Source organism: Copadichromis virginalis, linkage group LG3 (genome assembly GCF_057382275.1).
Source record: "Copadichromis virginalis isolate Kocher_CV1m ecotype Utaka linkage group LG3, C_Virginalis_male_GT1.1, whole genome shotgun sequence".
NCBI lineage: Eukaryota > Metazoa > Chordata > Actinopteri > Cichliformes > Cichlidae > Copadichromis > Copadichromis virginalis.
Genome location: NC_140620.1, coordinates 9,438,416 through 9,455,608, shown reverse-complemented (window position 1 = coordinate 9,455,608; position 17,193 = coordinate 9,438,416). Strand labels below are relative to the sequence as shown.

At 46.1% G+C, this 17,193-nt stretch overlaps 1 protein-coding gene and 1 pseudogene across 1 annotated transcript; one reads left to right on the top strand and one right to left on the bottom strand.

The window, feature by feature from the left end:
• Positions 1–2,995: 2,995 nt before the first annotated feature.
• On the top strand, positions 2,996–10,294 carry LOC146712629 (tripartite motif-containing protein 14-like). Its single transcript, XM_085436781.1, has 5 exons — positions 2,996–3,147; positions 3,637–3,754; positions 6,167–6,366; positions 9,139–9,185; positions 9,346–10,294. The coding sequence occupies exons 1-5, from the start codon at positions 2,996–2,998 to the stop codon at positions 9,873–9,875; spliced, it is 1,047 nt and encodes a 348-aa protein (XP_085292907.1). The 3' UTR covers positions 9,876–10,294.
• Positions 10,295–12,280: 1,986 nt separating this feature from the next.
• On the bottom strand, positions 12,281–16,935 carry LOC146712628 (uncharacterized; annotated as a pseudogene).
• Positions 16,936–17,193: the final 258 nt, after the last annotated feature.

The following is a 17,193-nucleotide window of genomic DNA, read 5'->3' as shown; positions in this document are numbered from 1 at the left end:
CCCACCCCCATTCTCTGCGGCCTGCTGGAGCGGGAGGGCTAGTAGGAGGAGTTGGCCGTCCGACTGCGGTCTGGGGTGTGGGGCCTCCCTGCTGCTGCGGAGTCGGGGTGGTCTGCCTCTCCCCACCGCAGGGAAAAGGGTAACACCACCTGGGTCTGGGTGCAATTCCCCCCTCCAGGGGCAAGGGTACCTAGACCCGGTTTGTAGAGTACGCTTGGGGAGTGTGATTGTGTGTACAGCGTCTCTTTATGTCTGTCTCCACGTTGGTTGAGTGTGGAGTGAGTGCATATGAGAGCATGAGGGTGGGAATGGATGTTTGTGTCTGTGTGTGCCTGTATGTCTGTGTCTATATGTCAGGTTGGGTATCAGACGCCACCTCTCTGGGGACACCTCAGGCCCTCCAAGGTTTGGAGGCCTATCTCCACCCACCACCACTTCCCCTGCCGGTGGCGGACTCCCTCAGGTGTCGGTGTGTTGGTGGTTCTTTGTGTCTGGGGGTGGGCGTCCGGGTACACACCGGCTCACTCCTGGGCGGCCGCTTGTCGGGGCCTGGGGCCTGGGGCTCGCTCGGGCCCCTTTGGAGGTGGGGTGCCCCCGGCCTCTCGGCCTAGGGCTCGGTCACTCAGGCGCAGCTGGGGGCCGGCGGAGCTCACGGGCGCATCACTGCAACTCCCCCTGACTTCTGCTCCACGGCTGCTGGGCGAGCCCTCATCTGGGACTCTCCTCGGCTCTTACTGGGACAGTGGCGCGGCTGCCCCTCTGTTGGTCTTCCATGGTCTCTTGTGTTCTGGGGGCCTCTGGATGTCTGGAGTTTTGATCTCCTCCATACCCGCTTCACACCCTGGAGGACGGGGCTGTGGCCCCCCCACACTCCCTAGCAGATCATTACATGGAGAAACCTTTGGAATGCAAGCATGCTGATCCACACAGGTATGCACACATGGGTATTCACAGACACGGACTAAAGCTTTCTTGGCTGCTGCCTCAAAGCACACTGTGCGCTGTCTATCTTGCGTGCTGCACAATATCGTTTATTATTTAGTAAATATTGATATCTATGACTAGCTAGTTTATTGTGATGGTGCTTTGTTTTCTCTATTATTATGTTGCTCTTTGTTGTTTGCTGTCTCCTCTGTTTGTTTTTTTTGTTTGTTTGTTTGTTTGTTTTTTCTCCATACAGGTGACCCAGGAGTTCTTTTTTTTTTTTCTCTCTCTTCCCCCCCCTTCTCACCGTCTCTTCTCCTCTTTGGTTTTCTTTCTTTCTCTCCCCCTCTCTCTCTCATTCATTCCCCCTGTCCTATTTATTAAAAAAAAAAAAAAAAAAAAATGACAAAGGATGAACTGAAGCTCTGCCATCACGTAATGTCGCATACTGCTGTTTCTGATGTCATTTAGAAAAAAAAAAAAAAAAAAAAAAAAAAAAAAAGTAATGTGGGACCAATGCTGGTGATAGACCCGGACAGAACAGAGGGAGGTAATATATCTATAGAGCATGATGAGGTTTCATTTTACCTAAAACTGTAATTAAGTCATTATGTGTGATTGGAGAAAAGGAAGTAAATGACCCAAGACAACAAGGGGTGTCTTCATAAGGGGAGGCACTTGAGGAAAGTTTGGATCTCAAGTCCTTACGAATTGACTGAGGAAAGTATTACAATCTTCATCAGAAAGTAACTGGGCATGCTGAGTTGGAGGAGAAATAATACTGTTGATGGTATCAAATAGAACTCTTGAATTATGTCATGATACGTTGTGTGGCAGGCAGGGGAAGGACCCAAGATGCAGGTTCACAGACACGGGGATAAACTCAAAAAACACAGCTTTATTGCTGGCCACGGGAAGCAATACAGAATAAACTAAAACTGGGAAAACTAACGCATGAACTGTACAAGGAACCGAACCACGGGGAGAATTACACACAACATGAGGGAGAACGCGACGCTGAACAGAGGGAGACTCAGACAGAAATACACAGAGGGTAAACGAGGAAAGTGGGCACACACGGGGAACACAGGTGATACTGATAATCATAACGAGACAGGGCGGGGTGAACTGAACATGACATGTACAGGCACAGAGGTTCAGACAGGAGGAGAGAGAGCACGGGGAAAACACAGACATAACGGGCTGGGGAAACATGAAACAACCACAAGGGGAGACGAGGGCTCACAGATACACAGAGGGGCACACAGGGGGTAAAAGCCATGAAGGGAAAACACTTAGGGAACAACACAACAGGGCAACTCAGAAAACATGGCCTAAATAAGGAACGAAATACAAAAATACAAGGAACTAAGAATACTGGACCCACATGGCCCAGGACCATGACAAATTAACTCTTGAATGGCCCTCAAAACATGCAGTGCCAACTCGTTCATGAGCACACTTGCATTGTCTATAAATAAAATAATGAAACAGCTTTATCTAATGATTTAAATAAAATAAAATCTGTATTTCTTTCCAACCTAACAGCATTAAGACATTTAATTGTAGTGATTTTGTTTTTTTCTGTTCTTTATTTTTAGAGTGAGTGATTGTTTCCTCTCAGAGAGAAGCTGTGAAGCGTTGTCCTCAGTTCTCAGCTCTCAGTCCTCAAGTCTGAGAGAGCTGGAGCTGGGTAACAACAACCTCTGCCATTCAGGCATGATGCTTTTGTCTACTGCACTGGAGCATCCACACTGTACCTTAGAAAGTCTAAGGTCAGGATTCAGTCTTTTCCACTTCAAAAATCTGTGTTGCATTACTGAATCACTGGCAAAAACTGATAGAATTGTCAGGTATTGGATTTTCAGCTTTCAGACACTTCTTGGGTGGAAACAGCACTGAGTTTTGGTTTGGGAGACAGATGCTCTTCATGTGTTTAAAATAAGACAATAGCAATTCCAGCCACTTGTGAAACATTAAATATTGCTAAATCTGCTAACTCCTCAATGCAGAACCAAAACACTTTTTTCTCTTGTTCTTTATTTCCAGATTAAGTGGATGTTTTCTTTCAATGAAAAGTTATGAAGCACTGACCTCAGTTCTCAGCTCCCAGTCCTCTAGTCTGCGAGAGCTGGACTTGAGTAACAATAACTTACAGGATTCAGGAATAAAGCTTCTGTCTGCTGCGCTGCAGAGTCGACATTGTATACTCAAAACTCTGAGGTCAGATCAAAGAATATTTTATTTTTCATTACATTCATTACATCGACAATATTTTCATGACATAATTAACCTGTTAAAAATGTAGTTTCAAAAGAGTACATTCATCCATTTGTTGTTGTAGCTCACTATTTGCCATTATTTCCTAGTCACAGTTAGGTTTCATTCAATTTCAATTCAATTTTATTTATATAGCGCTAAATCACAACAGCAGTCGCCTCAAGGCGCTTTATATTGTACAGTAGATCGTACAATAATAGATACAGAGAAAAACTCAACAATCATATGACCCCCTATGAGCAAGAACTTTGGTGACAGTGGGAATGAAAAACTCCCTTTTAACAGGAAGACACCTCCTCAGACTTAAGGTTTCATGCTTCTGATGTTTTTAAAATAAGGTGATAGCAGTTCTAGCCAATGAATCAACATTGCATATTGGAAGTCTTGTAGATCCTCACTGCAGCACTTGTCTTTGTGTTCTTTATTTTTCAGACTTAGTGTCTGTAACCTGTCAGGGAGAAGCTGTGAAGTTCTGTCCTCAGTTCTCAGCTTCACATCCTCTAGTCTGGGAGAGCTGGACCTGAGTGACAATGACCTGGAGGATTCAGGAGTGAGGCTTCTGTCTGATGCACTGGAGAGTCCACATTGTAAACTAGAAAGTCTCAGGTCATGATTTAGTGTTTTCCACTCTGTATTATTTAGAATCTGCATTATATTACTGATTTAAAAAAGTAAAAAAGTTTATTTTATATACTTTTTGGTTGGATTATTAGATTCTGAATTATTGTTTGTAATTTTCATATACTTCACAAATTTTTATAAAAGGATTCTCATAAGACTACACGAAATCTTAAAGTTCTTTTTGGTCAAGTTAGGTTCTTCCTTTCTTGATCTATATTGATAAAATTTACAGTAAAAAAGCTTTTAGTTGATACTATAACGCTGCAGTGAGAATTCTGACAGGGGCTTCTCTTTTTTAGTTCTCTGTTAAAGGCTTCTTCTTTGGCTCTTGATGAAGGCGGTCACACTTTCTCCCTATCCCTTTCCTTATCGCTCCTGCTTGGCTTTCTCATGTCTCTGTCTAGTCTTGTCTACTTCTCTCCCTCTACCCTGGAAAAGTCTCACAGACTGTTCTCTAAAACTTAAAAGAAGAATTATGGATTAGGTCAACTTGTCCCTGAATGCAATTGACACCCTCTTCTCGATGAGAAACCTGGGTTTGTGAGAGCCCGTGTGTTCTGGAGGGACGTTCCCTGCCGGATACACGATGGACGGGTGGAAGGACTAGAGGGTCATGTGCCTGGCGGGACTGTCGATCGAGCGCATCTACCTTTTTGGAACCATGATAACAGGGTTCTTGCTGATTGGACCTGGCTTATTGAAGAATAAAGAGATTGGAAATGGTGACCACGGTGGCACGGTGGTTAGCACTGTTGCCGCACAGCAAGAAGGTCCTGAGTTCAATTCCACCATCAGGCCGGGGTCTTTCTGTGTGGAGTTTGCATGTTCTCCCCGTGTTTGCGTGGGTTCCCTCCGGGTACTCCGGCTTCCTCCCACTGTCCAAAGACATGCAGCTTGTGGGGATAGGTTAATTGGATAATCTAAATTGTCACTAGATGTGAATGAATGTGAGTGTGAATGGTTGTCTGTCCCTGTGTGTTGGCCCTGCGACAGACTGGCGACCTGTCCAGGGTGTACCCTGCCTCTCGCCCTATGACAGCTGGGATGGGCTCCAGCGCCCCCCGCGACCCTGAAAAGGATAAGCAGAAGCGAATGGATGGATGGAAATTGGAAATGGCTGTTCACATCCCCACAAGGCTGCCCGCTATTTTGATTGGAACGATGGAGTGAGCCGTGGCTTCTCAGAATGGGCTCATTAGACGCAGCACGGATGACATCTAGGAAAAGTTTGTGAGTACTAAAACTCTGACAACATCTGACAAATTTTTGGAGAGGCTCACGGCTGTCATGAACACTCGTGCTCTTTGAGCAAACTGGATAACATCATGGAGAGGCTCATGGCTCTCCAACAGGAATGGTGACAAAACAGTGATGGACATTAGATCAAATGTAAAATTGACATGCAGTGGTTAACACTAAAGCAAGAACACCACCATTATTTCATGCGGTTACCATATCGGCGCCAGCTGCGGTCTCAAGGCTGGAGCTGAACATAACAAACAATTTCTCCCCTGATAACAAACTGTGTTTAGACTCTTCGTTCCAAGTGCCCTCCAAGGCCGAGTCGGACGGCAGATCTGGGCCCAGCACTGGATGAATAGCTGCAAGGCAGGATGGCTGTGTCTGCATCGGCTTACTTCTCACCCCTTACCCACCCCTGTTGCTTGTCACGTGCTTCATGATGTTGTGATGTGGACATTTATGTGGTCTTTGTGCAGAGGAGTTTTTTGTTTCTTATTCTCATGCTGTCCTCCCATAGGGGGCCAGCGTGAGTAGAGGTATCTTTCTTTTCCCCCTCCTCGACTTGACCATTGTATTGTACATTTCAGTGTTTTTCCATAATACTAACGGTCTCTGACCTGCCTCCCCATGTGATGTCTGTGTTGTGGGCTTGTTCTTTTTCCTTCAGTGGGCTGGTTTAAGTCATTATGCAAATGTACTGTTTATAAGATTTAAACCTGCAGTTAACCTAGACTGAAGAAGTCACTTGGATGAGTGACGAAACGTTTCTCCCACAAAACGCTATGTCTAGATGAACAGAATCAACTTTTGGAGATTTACTTTCCTGGATGATTGAGAATGCATCAAGACCTTGTAAAAGCATATTATTCTATGGGATCTTTATATACTCAAAGACTTAAGATTTAAGGTGCCGATAAACCCTCCGCATTGGTCACTTTATGCTACAACATCATCATCAAACTCACTGCTATACAGCTTGAGCCAACTTTTGATATTGGTTGTCGCTTCATAAAGCTAACTTGAATTGAATGGATGCAATGAGTGGGGCTCATTGTATTTAGGGAAAACAGGCAAAACAAAGACAAACCTTATGTAAAAGTTCACAAATGTTTTGTGTGTCTGCAGTTTGTCACACTGTCTGATCACAGAGGAAGGCTGCACATTTCTGGTCTCAGCTCTGAGCTCCAACCCCTCCCATCTGAGAGAGCTGGACCTGAGCTACAATCATCCAGGAGACTCAGGAATTAAGCTGCTCTCGGCTGGACTGAAGGATCCACGCTGGAGACTGGACACTCTCAGGTATAGAAAAAATGTCCGATAGAGGAGAAAGAGCTGGAAACATTTCCTGTGTCATGGAGAAAGTGAAGAAAATATCAAGATGGAGCATAAGAAACTAGCAGAGGCCCTTAAGCCAAGGTTTACTTTTCCATGGGTACACTGAAGTAAGATATGTTAGGCTTGATGCAGCTAGTGGAGGGTGTGCAACATTCATTAAACCAAACATCACATATAGCGAATTGTGTAAAAGAAATGATCTGGAGCACCTGGCATTAGAACTATGGTTAGGTATGGAGGCTCTTACTGTAATACACTTTTTAAATAGTTGTAAAAAAAAAACTACATTTTATGTTCGGGAACATGAAGGGGCTCAACAGTAAGAAAACAATCCTGTGTGGAGAGCTCAATAAGAAAAGAAAGAAAGAAAATGGAAAGTTAAGGTTAAATGATGTTAGGATGGAGGAGGACAGAGATGCAGCAGAGGAAGCTGTCCCAGTGAGTAGAGGAAGAGTACACAGGATGATGGTGCCATGGTGTGATCAACAATGTAACAAAACATTAAAGGACAGAAACAGCATTTAGGCATCTTAAAAGATACACAATATAAAAAGAACTTGATGAAATTCAGATAATATAGTAATGCAATAATTGAAGTGATCAATGTGATCAAGAACAGGTGGTAAACAAAAAGGAATCATATTCAAATGTTAAATTGTTAAAAATCCTGTAGATGAGGAAAGTTCTAATTAGGGGTGGGTTTTTATAATCGATTTATCGATTAAAATAGATTCTGGCTTGGATAACGTGAAATCGATTCATTAAAATCCTGAATCGATTTTTTTAATATAAATTTATTTTGCCCGAAATGCCAGAATCTCAGGTGAAAGATCACAAAATTTCAACAACCACCAAACAGCTAAGACAGTAAATGAGAGCAGGTACACTGATTCTTATTTTTTTTTTTTTTTTTCCCGTTTGGATCTATAGCCATCAGAATTGTTGTCTTGAGGCCAAGAAAGATGCCAAGCGGATTTATTTTACCAAGTGGATCATCATGGCCTTGCCATATTGGTCCATTTGATTGACCTTTTTTATAATTGTGAATTTATTTTATTTTCAGTTGCAAACGGGACAGATATGACTGTGGGATAGGACAAGGGGAAAGAATGAAAGAAAGAGGGGGAGAGAAAGAAAGAAAACCAAAGGGGAGAAGAGACAGTGAGAAGGGGGGGAAGAAAGAAAAAAACAAACAAACAAAAAAAAAACAAAAAAAAACAAAACTCCTGGGTCACCTGTATGGAGGAAAAAAAACAGAGGAGACAGCAAACAACAAAGAGCAGGTACACTGATTCTGCACAAAGATGTAAACACACAGCGCGGACCCGCGGATCAGAATCAGTGAGATGTCGCCTTTCTCAGCTGACGGTCTGAAAGCCGACAGCTCGCTGGTTCTGATGTGACGGCAGGTCCGCGCTTTGTGTTTATGCCCTTTTTGCGCTGATCATAAAGCTGTTAGTTTTATCTCTTTCCAAACAATATTGACCGAACCAGCAGCAAAAGAAGATCCAAACTACGCTTCACATAAACATTGTCATGAATTCCCTCTGACTTTTGCTGTTTTGCTTCCACCACAATAAAATCACACTTCATGCACAGCTCTCTCTCTCTCTGTCTGTCTGTTTTCTGCATTATTCGCTTGCTTGTTACTCACAGGTCTACCGTTGTTTACAGCACTCTCGGTCGCTGTTTTTGTTCGTTTTACATACTTTCGAAAAGAAAGCCTCATTTCTGCCATTCAATACTAAACAAATGTAAACTTTTTAAAATTATGCAAAATGCAAAACGCTTAGCCGTGTCTCTAATAAAACCGCTGTAACGTCAGAGGTAACGTTCATATGTTGATTAATGGTTTTCTTTCATTTTTGATGTACTGCAGAATATTTTTATAAAATCCCAGGCCAGGAAAACCACCTTCATGTTTTGTTCTGTGTTTTATCTTCAGCTACTTTGACAAAAAGGCATCTGCTGTGATGCTCACACCTTTGATAAAGTCTTGCGAGTGTCAGCTTCCTTTTTATACATACAAAAATATGTAAATGCACTGATTTGAATTATAATATTTCTGACTGTCAAAATTTCCCAGATTCAAATCTAATGGAATTGAATCGAATTGAATTGAATCGAATCGTGGATTGAATCAATTCGGGACCTTGTGAATCGGAAACGAATCGATTCTAGAAATCAGTGACGATACCCAGCCCTAGTTCTAATGTTTACTTTGCAACGTGTGAATTAAAAGCAGAACTTACTTTCTCTGAGAAGGATCAGGTGTGTTACATCATGATGGAGTAGTTAGAGAGTGAAGGACTGATTGCTCTGCTGCTTTTCTATGTGGAGAAATATGCTGTTAAATCAGAACAGGAATAGGTTTAAGGTGGCATGAAAACTCCTTCAGAGGTCAGAGGTCATGTACAGTAACCACACTGCCACAAACAGGAGAAAACCAGCTGGCAGCAAAGGCAGCGAGGTGTTCTTTCCAGCTAAACAGAAGAGGAATATAAAGATAATGAAGGTCACAGTTTGAATCAGTCATATTTCATTTAATACAGTGGAGTACTGACAGATCAGGATCAGTGCAAATCATCAGCAGTTTGATCCACGTTTGGATCGAAGAGTATTTGTGAAAATGTTGGACTGTTCCTTTATCAATTTTTAACAGTATGTGTATGAGAGCCATGTAATGTCCATGTGTGCATGCTGACTGTGCTGGTCTGACCCCCCTCCTCCTTTCAGGGTGGAGCCTGCTGGAGTCCGATGGTTGAGACCAGGTCTGAGGAAGTGTAAGTGTGTTTTTAATGTGATTCATGAAAACAAAGCAGCACACATTCAACCATCTTCATCATTCACATCTCTGATGTCAGGAGTCATTATCAAAGTGTCAATCAATGAACAGATGATGGATCAATAACTGCAGCTGGATTGTGTTTGTTCTCTCATCAGATTCCTGTCAACTCACAATCGACACAAACACAGTTCACACAAACCTCCAACTGTCTGACAACAACAGGAAGGTGACACATGTGACGGAGTTTCAGTCATATCCTGATCATCCAGACAGATTTGATGTTTATCGTCAGCTGCTGTGTAGAAATGGTCTGACTGGTCGCTGTTACTGGGAGGTCGAGTGGAGAGGAGACGTTTATATTTCAGTGAGTTACAGAAGAATCAGAAGGAAAGGAAACAGTGATGACTGTTTGTTTGGACACAATGATCAGTCCTGGAGTCTGGAGTGCTCTGATGATGGTCCTCGTTCTGTTTGGCACAATAACAGACACACATCCATCTCCTCCTCCTCCTCCTCTGTCTCTAACAGAGTAGCAGTGTATGTGGACTGTCCTGCTGGCACTCTGTCCTTCTACAGAGTCTCCTCTGATACTCTGATCCACCTCCACACCTTCAACACCACATTCACTCAAACTCTTTATCCTGGGTTTTGGCTCTGGTCTGGTGCCTCAGTGTCCCTGTGCTGAGTGGAGTGTAAAGAGTGTCTCCTGTTAGAGAAACACTCTGACTGTTGAACAGATAGTTCAGTCTGTACATGTCTGTCTCTTTCACTCACAAACACGTTTTCAGATTCATGGATTCAATCAGTTGATGTTTGAAACTCTTCTAAACGATTCCTTGTAAACTGCTTCCTCTTCAGTCCTTTAAAGATGGGAGATCCCATTATTCCAGGATCCACATGTTATTTTTCTTTTTCCACTCAAAGCTTCACAGTGAATCTCAGTATGTTGTGTTTCCCTGAAGCTCAGTTCACAACCAGCTAAAGTCTGAGCTCATTAAAATGAATCAAAATGTTTGTTACTGGTGTCAGTACAGAATAGAATAGAATAGAATGCCTTTCTTGTCACTATACAGTTGTACAATAAGATACAGAGCATCTCCTACTCAGTGCAAACATGCTGGGCGGGGGGGGGGGGGGGGGGGGGCTGTGTTATCGGTGCATGTGTGAGTTCAGGGTGGTTATGGCTTTGGGGAAGAAACTGTTTTTGAGTCTGTGGGTTTTTGTGTTGATGCACCTGTAGCGCTTCCCTGAGGGAAGCAGGCTGAACATGTTGAAACCAGGGTGGGAGCTGTCCTTGATAATTTTTGCTGCTCTGCTGAGGCAGCGGGAGGAATAAATGTACATCAGGGAGGGGAGAGGGCAGCCGATGATCTTCTGTGCTGTCTTGACCACACTCTGAAGCCTCACTCTATCCGCCTTGGTGCAGCTGCCATACCATACCGTGATCCAGTAGGTTAGCAGGCTCTCAATGGACGAGCGGTAGAAGGTCAGCAGCAGGTTGGAGTTCAGCTTATACTTCTTGAAGACTCTCAGGAAGTGCAGCCGCGGTTGGGACTTCTTGACGACTGCTGAGATTTTGTCTGTCCAGGAGATGTCAGCAGAGATGAGGACACCAAGGAACCGGAAGGGGTGGACCTTCTCCACACACTCCCCGTTGATGTAGAGGGGGGGCAAGTCGGTGCTGTGTCTCCTGAAGTCAACAATGAGCTCTTTGGTTTTCTTAGTGTTCAGTGCCAGGTTGTTTTCTGAACACCATGCTGCCAGCTTCAGAACTTCCTCTCCCTTTGAGATGAGTGCGACTACTGTGGTGTCATCAGCAAACTTGATGATGAGATTGTTGTTGTGGGTCGGACTGCAGTCGTGGGTGTAGAGCAGGGGTATCAAACTCAAATACACAGTGGGCCAAAATTCAAAACTAGAACAAAGTCGCGGGCTAACGTTAATATTTATTGAAATATATTTATTCCTCCAGATATAAGAATGAATCTTTTCTTATGGACTCAAACACGTTTTGCTGAAAAACTGAATATGGAACAAGCAAAGCTTAATACTAAACAATATATATATTAGCTGTATAATACCAGTAGGCCAGCTCTAATAGTAATTTGGTATGGCTTCGCGGGCCAAATGTAATTAGGCTGCGGGCCAAATTTGGCCCGCGGGCCAGAGTTTGACACCTATGGTGTAGAGAGAATACAGGAGGGGCTCAGCACACAGCCCTGTGGGGAGGCGGTGCTCAGTGTGCGAGTGGAGGAGAGATGAGGGCCGAGTCTTACAGTCTGGGGCCGGTTTGTAAGAAAGTCCTTTATCCAGGCACATGTGAGAGGAGGGAGGCCAAGAGAGACCAGTTTGATTGTATTAAAGGCTGAGCTGTAGTCCACAAAGAGCATTCGGACGTAGCTCTGCCGCTGCTCTAGGTGACTCAGCACAGAGTGGAGCGCTGTGGCGATGGCGTCTTCTGTGGATCTGTTTGCACGGTATGCAAACTGGTGGGGGTCAAATTCTGGGGGGAGGTAATCCTTGATGTGCTGAAGGACTAGTCTCTCAAAGCATTTCATGATTACCGGTGTGAGGGCCACAGGGCGGTAATCAATCAGGCTGGAGATGGGAGACTTCTTTGGCACTGGGATGATTGTGGCTGATTTTAGACAGGATGGTATGGCTGCCTGATCCAGTGAGAGGTTGAAGAGTCTGGTGAAGATGAGGGTGAGTTGGTGTGCACATGCTCTTAGTACCTTGCCAGGTACTCCGTCTGGACCGGCCGCCTTCCTGGGGTTCATTGCTAGGAGCACACGTCTGACATCGTGCCCCGTTACAGTGAATGGAGCGGTGCAGGAACCAGGTGAGGATGAGGATGGGAGCAGTGCTGAAGCAGATGAGTGCTGCTGTTGTGGTGTTTCAAAGTGGGCAAAGAAGCTGTTTACTTCCTCTGCCAGCTGCACACTCAGGTTTTCTGTTTTCACAGCCTCTGTGGTTGATGATGTCTTGCATTCCCTGCCACACCTCCCGTGTGTTGGTGCTGGACAGCTGGGACTCCATGTTTCTTTTGTGGTCTGACTTGGCTTTTTTAATCTCCCTTTTCAGGTCAGCTCAAGCAGCACTGTACAGAGCTCTGTCACCTGACCTGAAGGCGGCATTGCGGGCTTTGAGGAGTGTGCAGTCCTCGCTGGTCATCCAGGGTTTTTGGTTTGGGAAAACCTGAATGCTTTTGTCCACAGTCACATTTGCAGTACAGAACTTGATGTAGTCCAGTACTGATCCTGTGAAAGTTTCTAGGTCCTGGTGTTCAAATATGTCCCAGTCTTTCTCTGTGAAGCAGTCCTGTAGTTTGGAGAGAGCTTTTTCCGGCCATGTCGTAACCGTCTTTGTGGTGGGCCTGGCACTGCGCCTGAGGGGGGTGTAGGCTGGGGAGAGCAGGAGGGAGATGTGGTCGGACTGACCGAGGTAGTGGAGGCGTATGGCTCTATATGCATGCTTGATGTTGGAGTAAACATGATCTAGAGTGTTTTCTCCTCTGGTGGGACATTTGACATGCTGATAGAACTTTGGGATTACAGTCTTTATGTTGGACTTATTATTGTTTTGTTTTTTTTTGCCTGTCCCGTTTGGCTCTCTTCCCATCAGAATTATTGTCTAAAGGCAAAGAAAGGATTTACTTTACCAAATTGACCATCCCAGCCTTGCCATAATGGTCCATTTGATTCACCTTTTATTGTTTATTTTATTTTCACTTGCTGAATACGGGACAGACTTGACTGGGGGAAAGAAGGGGAGAAAGAAAGAGGGAAAGAGAAACAGCTGAGAAGAGGGACAGGGGAGAAGGGCAAAAAACAAAAACCAACAGAATGGTGTTAGATTATAATATTATTTTATCCCATGTTATACCCCTAATTAAAGATTGTGAATTATTATGTAGTTTTAGTTTGCATTATTCTCCTGAATTAGAAGAAGCTGATAACTATTGCATTAGTTAAACTGGTTTGCATTACATTAGACTGCTGATTTATTGTGGATGAATGATATTGTTTTATGATGTTATAAGAAATACTGTTTGCAGAAAGTCATCGCCTTATTTGTCTGATTAGAAGAGAACGGAACATGCTGGAGTTTTCTGCCCCATCTCAGCAGGAGCAGATAAACGGGGAGCCAAGGTCGTAGCTTAGGCGCCATGTGAGAGAAAAGCATGTAAATGTTTAGGCTTTTATGATAAGGTGGGAGAACCAGAGGCTATAAGAGTTTGAGCAATGCTCCACCATTTTGAGATCTGATGCTGTCTGCATACAGTGTCCATCTCCCACGTGTGTGATCATTAAAATCACCGTTTGACTTAACCCGGCCGGACCAGTGTTGTTATTGTGGTTTTTTCTCTTGTCTCCATCCCCAATTTTGAACTCGTAACAATGGGTAGAAAAAATAAAGAAAAAAATGCATCTATCGATCATCTGGATCACCTGTTGAGAAAGAAAAAAGAAAACAAGCAGAAGAGAACAAGAGTAATAGAATAAACAACATCACAATGATATATGGGAATATGAGAGTAAATACTAAATATTAAACATTATTGTGCAGCACATAAGATCAACAGAACACAGTGTGCTTTGAGGTAGGAGCCAAAAAGGGTGTAGTTTGGTTGTGTGATCACCCGTGTGTACACCTGTGAGCATGGACGCGCTTGTTTTTTTTTTAAAAGGTTCCTTCATGTAATGATCTGCTAGAGGGTGTGGGGGGGGCCACAGCCCCGTCCTCCAGGGCATGAAGCAGGTATGGAGGAGATCAAAACTCCAGACATCCAGAGGCCCCCAGAACACAAGAGACCAAGGAAGACCAACAGAGGGGCAGCCGCGCCACTGTCCCAGAAAGAGCTAAGGAGAGTCCCAGATGAGGGCTCATTCAGCAGCCGCGGAGCAGAAGCCAGGGGGAGTTGCAGTGACGCGCCCGTGAGCTCCGCCGGCAGCCAGCTGTGCCTGAGTGACCGAGCCCCAGGCCGAGAGGCCGGGGGCACCCCACCTCCAAAGTGGCCCGAGCGAGCCCCAATAAGCAGCCGCCAAGGAGTGAGCCGGTGTGTACCCAGACGCCCACCCCCAGATACAAAGAACCACCAACGCACCGACACCTGAGGGAGTCCGCCACCGGCAGGGGAAGTGGTGGTGGGTGGAGATAGGCCTCCAAACCTTGGAGAGCCTGAGATGTCCCCAGAGAGGTGGTGTCTGATACCCAACCTGACATATAGACACAGACATACAGGCACACACAGACACAAACATCCATTCCCACCCTCATGCTCTCATATGCACTTACTCCACACTCAACCGACGTGGAGACAGACATAAAGAGACGCTGTATACACGATCACACTCCCCAAGCGTACTCTACGAACCGGGTCTAGGTACCCTTGCCCCTGGAGGGGGGGAACTGCACCCAGACCCAGGTGGTGTTACCCTTTTCCCTGCGGTGGGGAGAGGCAGACCGCCCCGACTCCGCAGCAGCAGGGAGGCCCCACACCCCAGACCGCAGTCGGACGGCCAACTCCTCCTAGCCCCCCCCGCTCCAGCAGGCCGCAGAGAACGGGGGTGAGAGAAGACTCCAAACCTCCCTCCACCCGCTCATTGTAGTGTTGATGCATGTGTGTTCTAAGGTGCAATTAAAACCCAGGAGGGCATGGAGCTACCTGCCAGAGAGCAGCAGGTAAGCGCATAGTCCCTCCTGCTAGCCCTCAATGTCTACGTGTATTTAAAATTGAGAGGTGGGCAACGACGCCAGGGGTGAGGGGTACACCCTGATGGTAACTTGGACTCCGTGTATCGTGCCCACCCCCAATATCCTATATGTATGTGTAATGAGGGTGTGAGTAATGTGAATGTCTAAGTTGTGGGATAAAATTGTTGTGGGATCGTATTTTAATATTAAAAAATGTTTTTGCCCAAAACATATGTGCACTATATGTCAGTAAAAATACTATGCAAATATTGCTGTCCTTGAATACTGAGTAAACACTGACAAAGCACTGATTGTATCTCTTGTACTTTATCAACGCAGTATCTAAAAACTTTGCACCGTAGTGGTTAAAATCTCATTCTAATAAGAGTTAAAAGCGCATTTGGTTATTAGGTTTATAGGATTATTGAATTATGGTTAACGGTTGGTAGAATTTTTTTTAAACATTATCTGCCAATTACATCTGCCACCCTTCTCCAAATCTGTGCCCCTACCTGGCCCCCCCTACAAAAATTTTCTAGACATGCCACTGGGCGGGAGGCACCAGCGGCAACGTAGTTCAGGGGGCCGTCCCTGACGGCAATGACGTCCAGTCATCGGCCTGGAAAGCGGCCGGACAGGACGTGCAGGACGAGCAGGCCAGACAGGATGTGCAGGACAAGACGGCATGGAGACCTCAGGCGCAGACAAAGCTAGTCGGAGTAAGGCAGGACCAGGCGACGCCGAAGGCGAAGACATGGAGGCAGGACCAGGCGACGCCGAAGGCGCAGACATGGAGGCTGGACCAGGCGACGCCGAAGGCGCAGACTCGGAGGCTGGACCAGGTGACGCCGAAGACTCGGAGGCTGCACCAGGCGACACCAAAGACTCGGCGGCTGGACAAGGCGGAGCCGAAGAATCGGAGGCTGGACCAGGCGAGGGTGAAGACTCGGAGGCTGGGCCAGACGAGGGTGGAGCTGCAGGCGACGGCCTGGGTTGCTGGACGGGCCCCTCGGACCCTCCAGTGGAGGCAGAAGGCTGGACGGGCCCCTCGGACCCTCCAGCGGAGGCGAACAAAGGCTGGTGCTGTTCTCCAGAACCCCCAGCGGGAACAGAAGGCTGGACGGGCCCCTCGGACCCTCCAACAGAGGCAGAAGGCTGAGTAAACGACTGAGGTGAGAACTGAGCAGGTGACTGAGCCGATAGGTGAGCTAATGTTTGAGCTATGGATAGAAGTTTAAGATGTATTGACTCTTGTAAGAATGGCAGTAATGGTGCGTGAGGTGGTGGATTAGCATATGGCTGGGCTAGGTTGTCTGAGCCTACGGAGCCTAAAGAAAACTGCTGGACGGGCTCACCTGAGCCTCCAGCGAGGTCAGAAACAGGTGCAGGTACCTGCCGGACACCAGCCACTCCCACCCGATGAGCTGGTACGGGTGCAGCGACAGGCAGAGGCTCAGCCAGCGTAGACACCAGAGCAGGGACCAGCTGGACCTCAGCCTCCCTCACCTGAAGCACTGAAACAGGTGCAGGGGAATGCTGGGCCCGAGCTGCCCTGGGAGCAGGAACACAACGGGGTGAAGGAGCAGGCTCAGCAAACACAGACTCCTCTAAAATGGTTTTTAGCTTCCTACCACCACCACGTCTAACAGTCTTAACAGTCTCAGTCTTAGCAGTGTTCATATGATTGTTTTTTTCCAGCTCAGAGGAACGAAAGCAATCATAACTCACCGCCCTGCTCCGCAGAAAAAGAGTGGTGACGGTGTGAGCGTCGCCTCCTCCGGGAAGTGGGGGGTGGCAAACTGGGCTGCAAATCCTCCAACGGACTGGGCTGCGATGAGGAATCAGAGAGTTTATGAAGCTCAGAACGCTGCACTCCCAACAAAGGACTGCAGTGGAGTGAGTCTAACGTCCGGCGTCACGTAATCCTTCTTCCTCCGCCGTTTAACCCTCTTGTCGGACTGGTAATCCAGGGGTGGATTATTGGGAGTCCCTCTTCGCTGTTGCCGGCCCACCTGCAGCTGATTACCTGACCAGCTGTTGGTAATCATTCCTCCCGGCTAGAAAGAGGTATTTAACCTGGACTTGCGGCGACAGTCGACATGGGATTATTACTCCGAACTGGTATAGTCCGTGTGAGCTTGTTATTTGGCTAACGTGTGGCTAACGGTGGATTTTCCTTCTTCCTCCAGGAGGGGCGAGCGGAGAAGCGAGTTGGGGAGCACACACACTAAGGGAGTTACAACACGGAATGCACTGGGAGCAAGGGACAAGCAAGATTGGAAAATTGCACTTTTGAGTGAATTGTT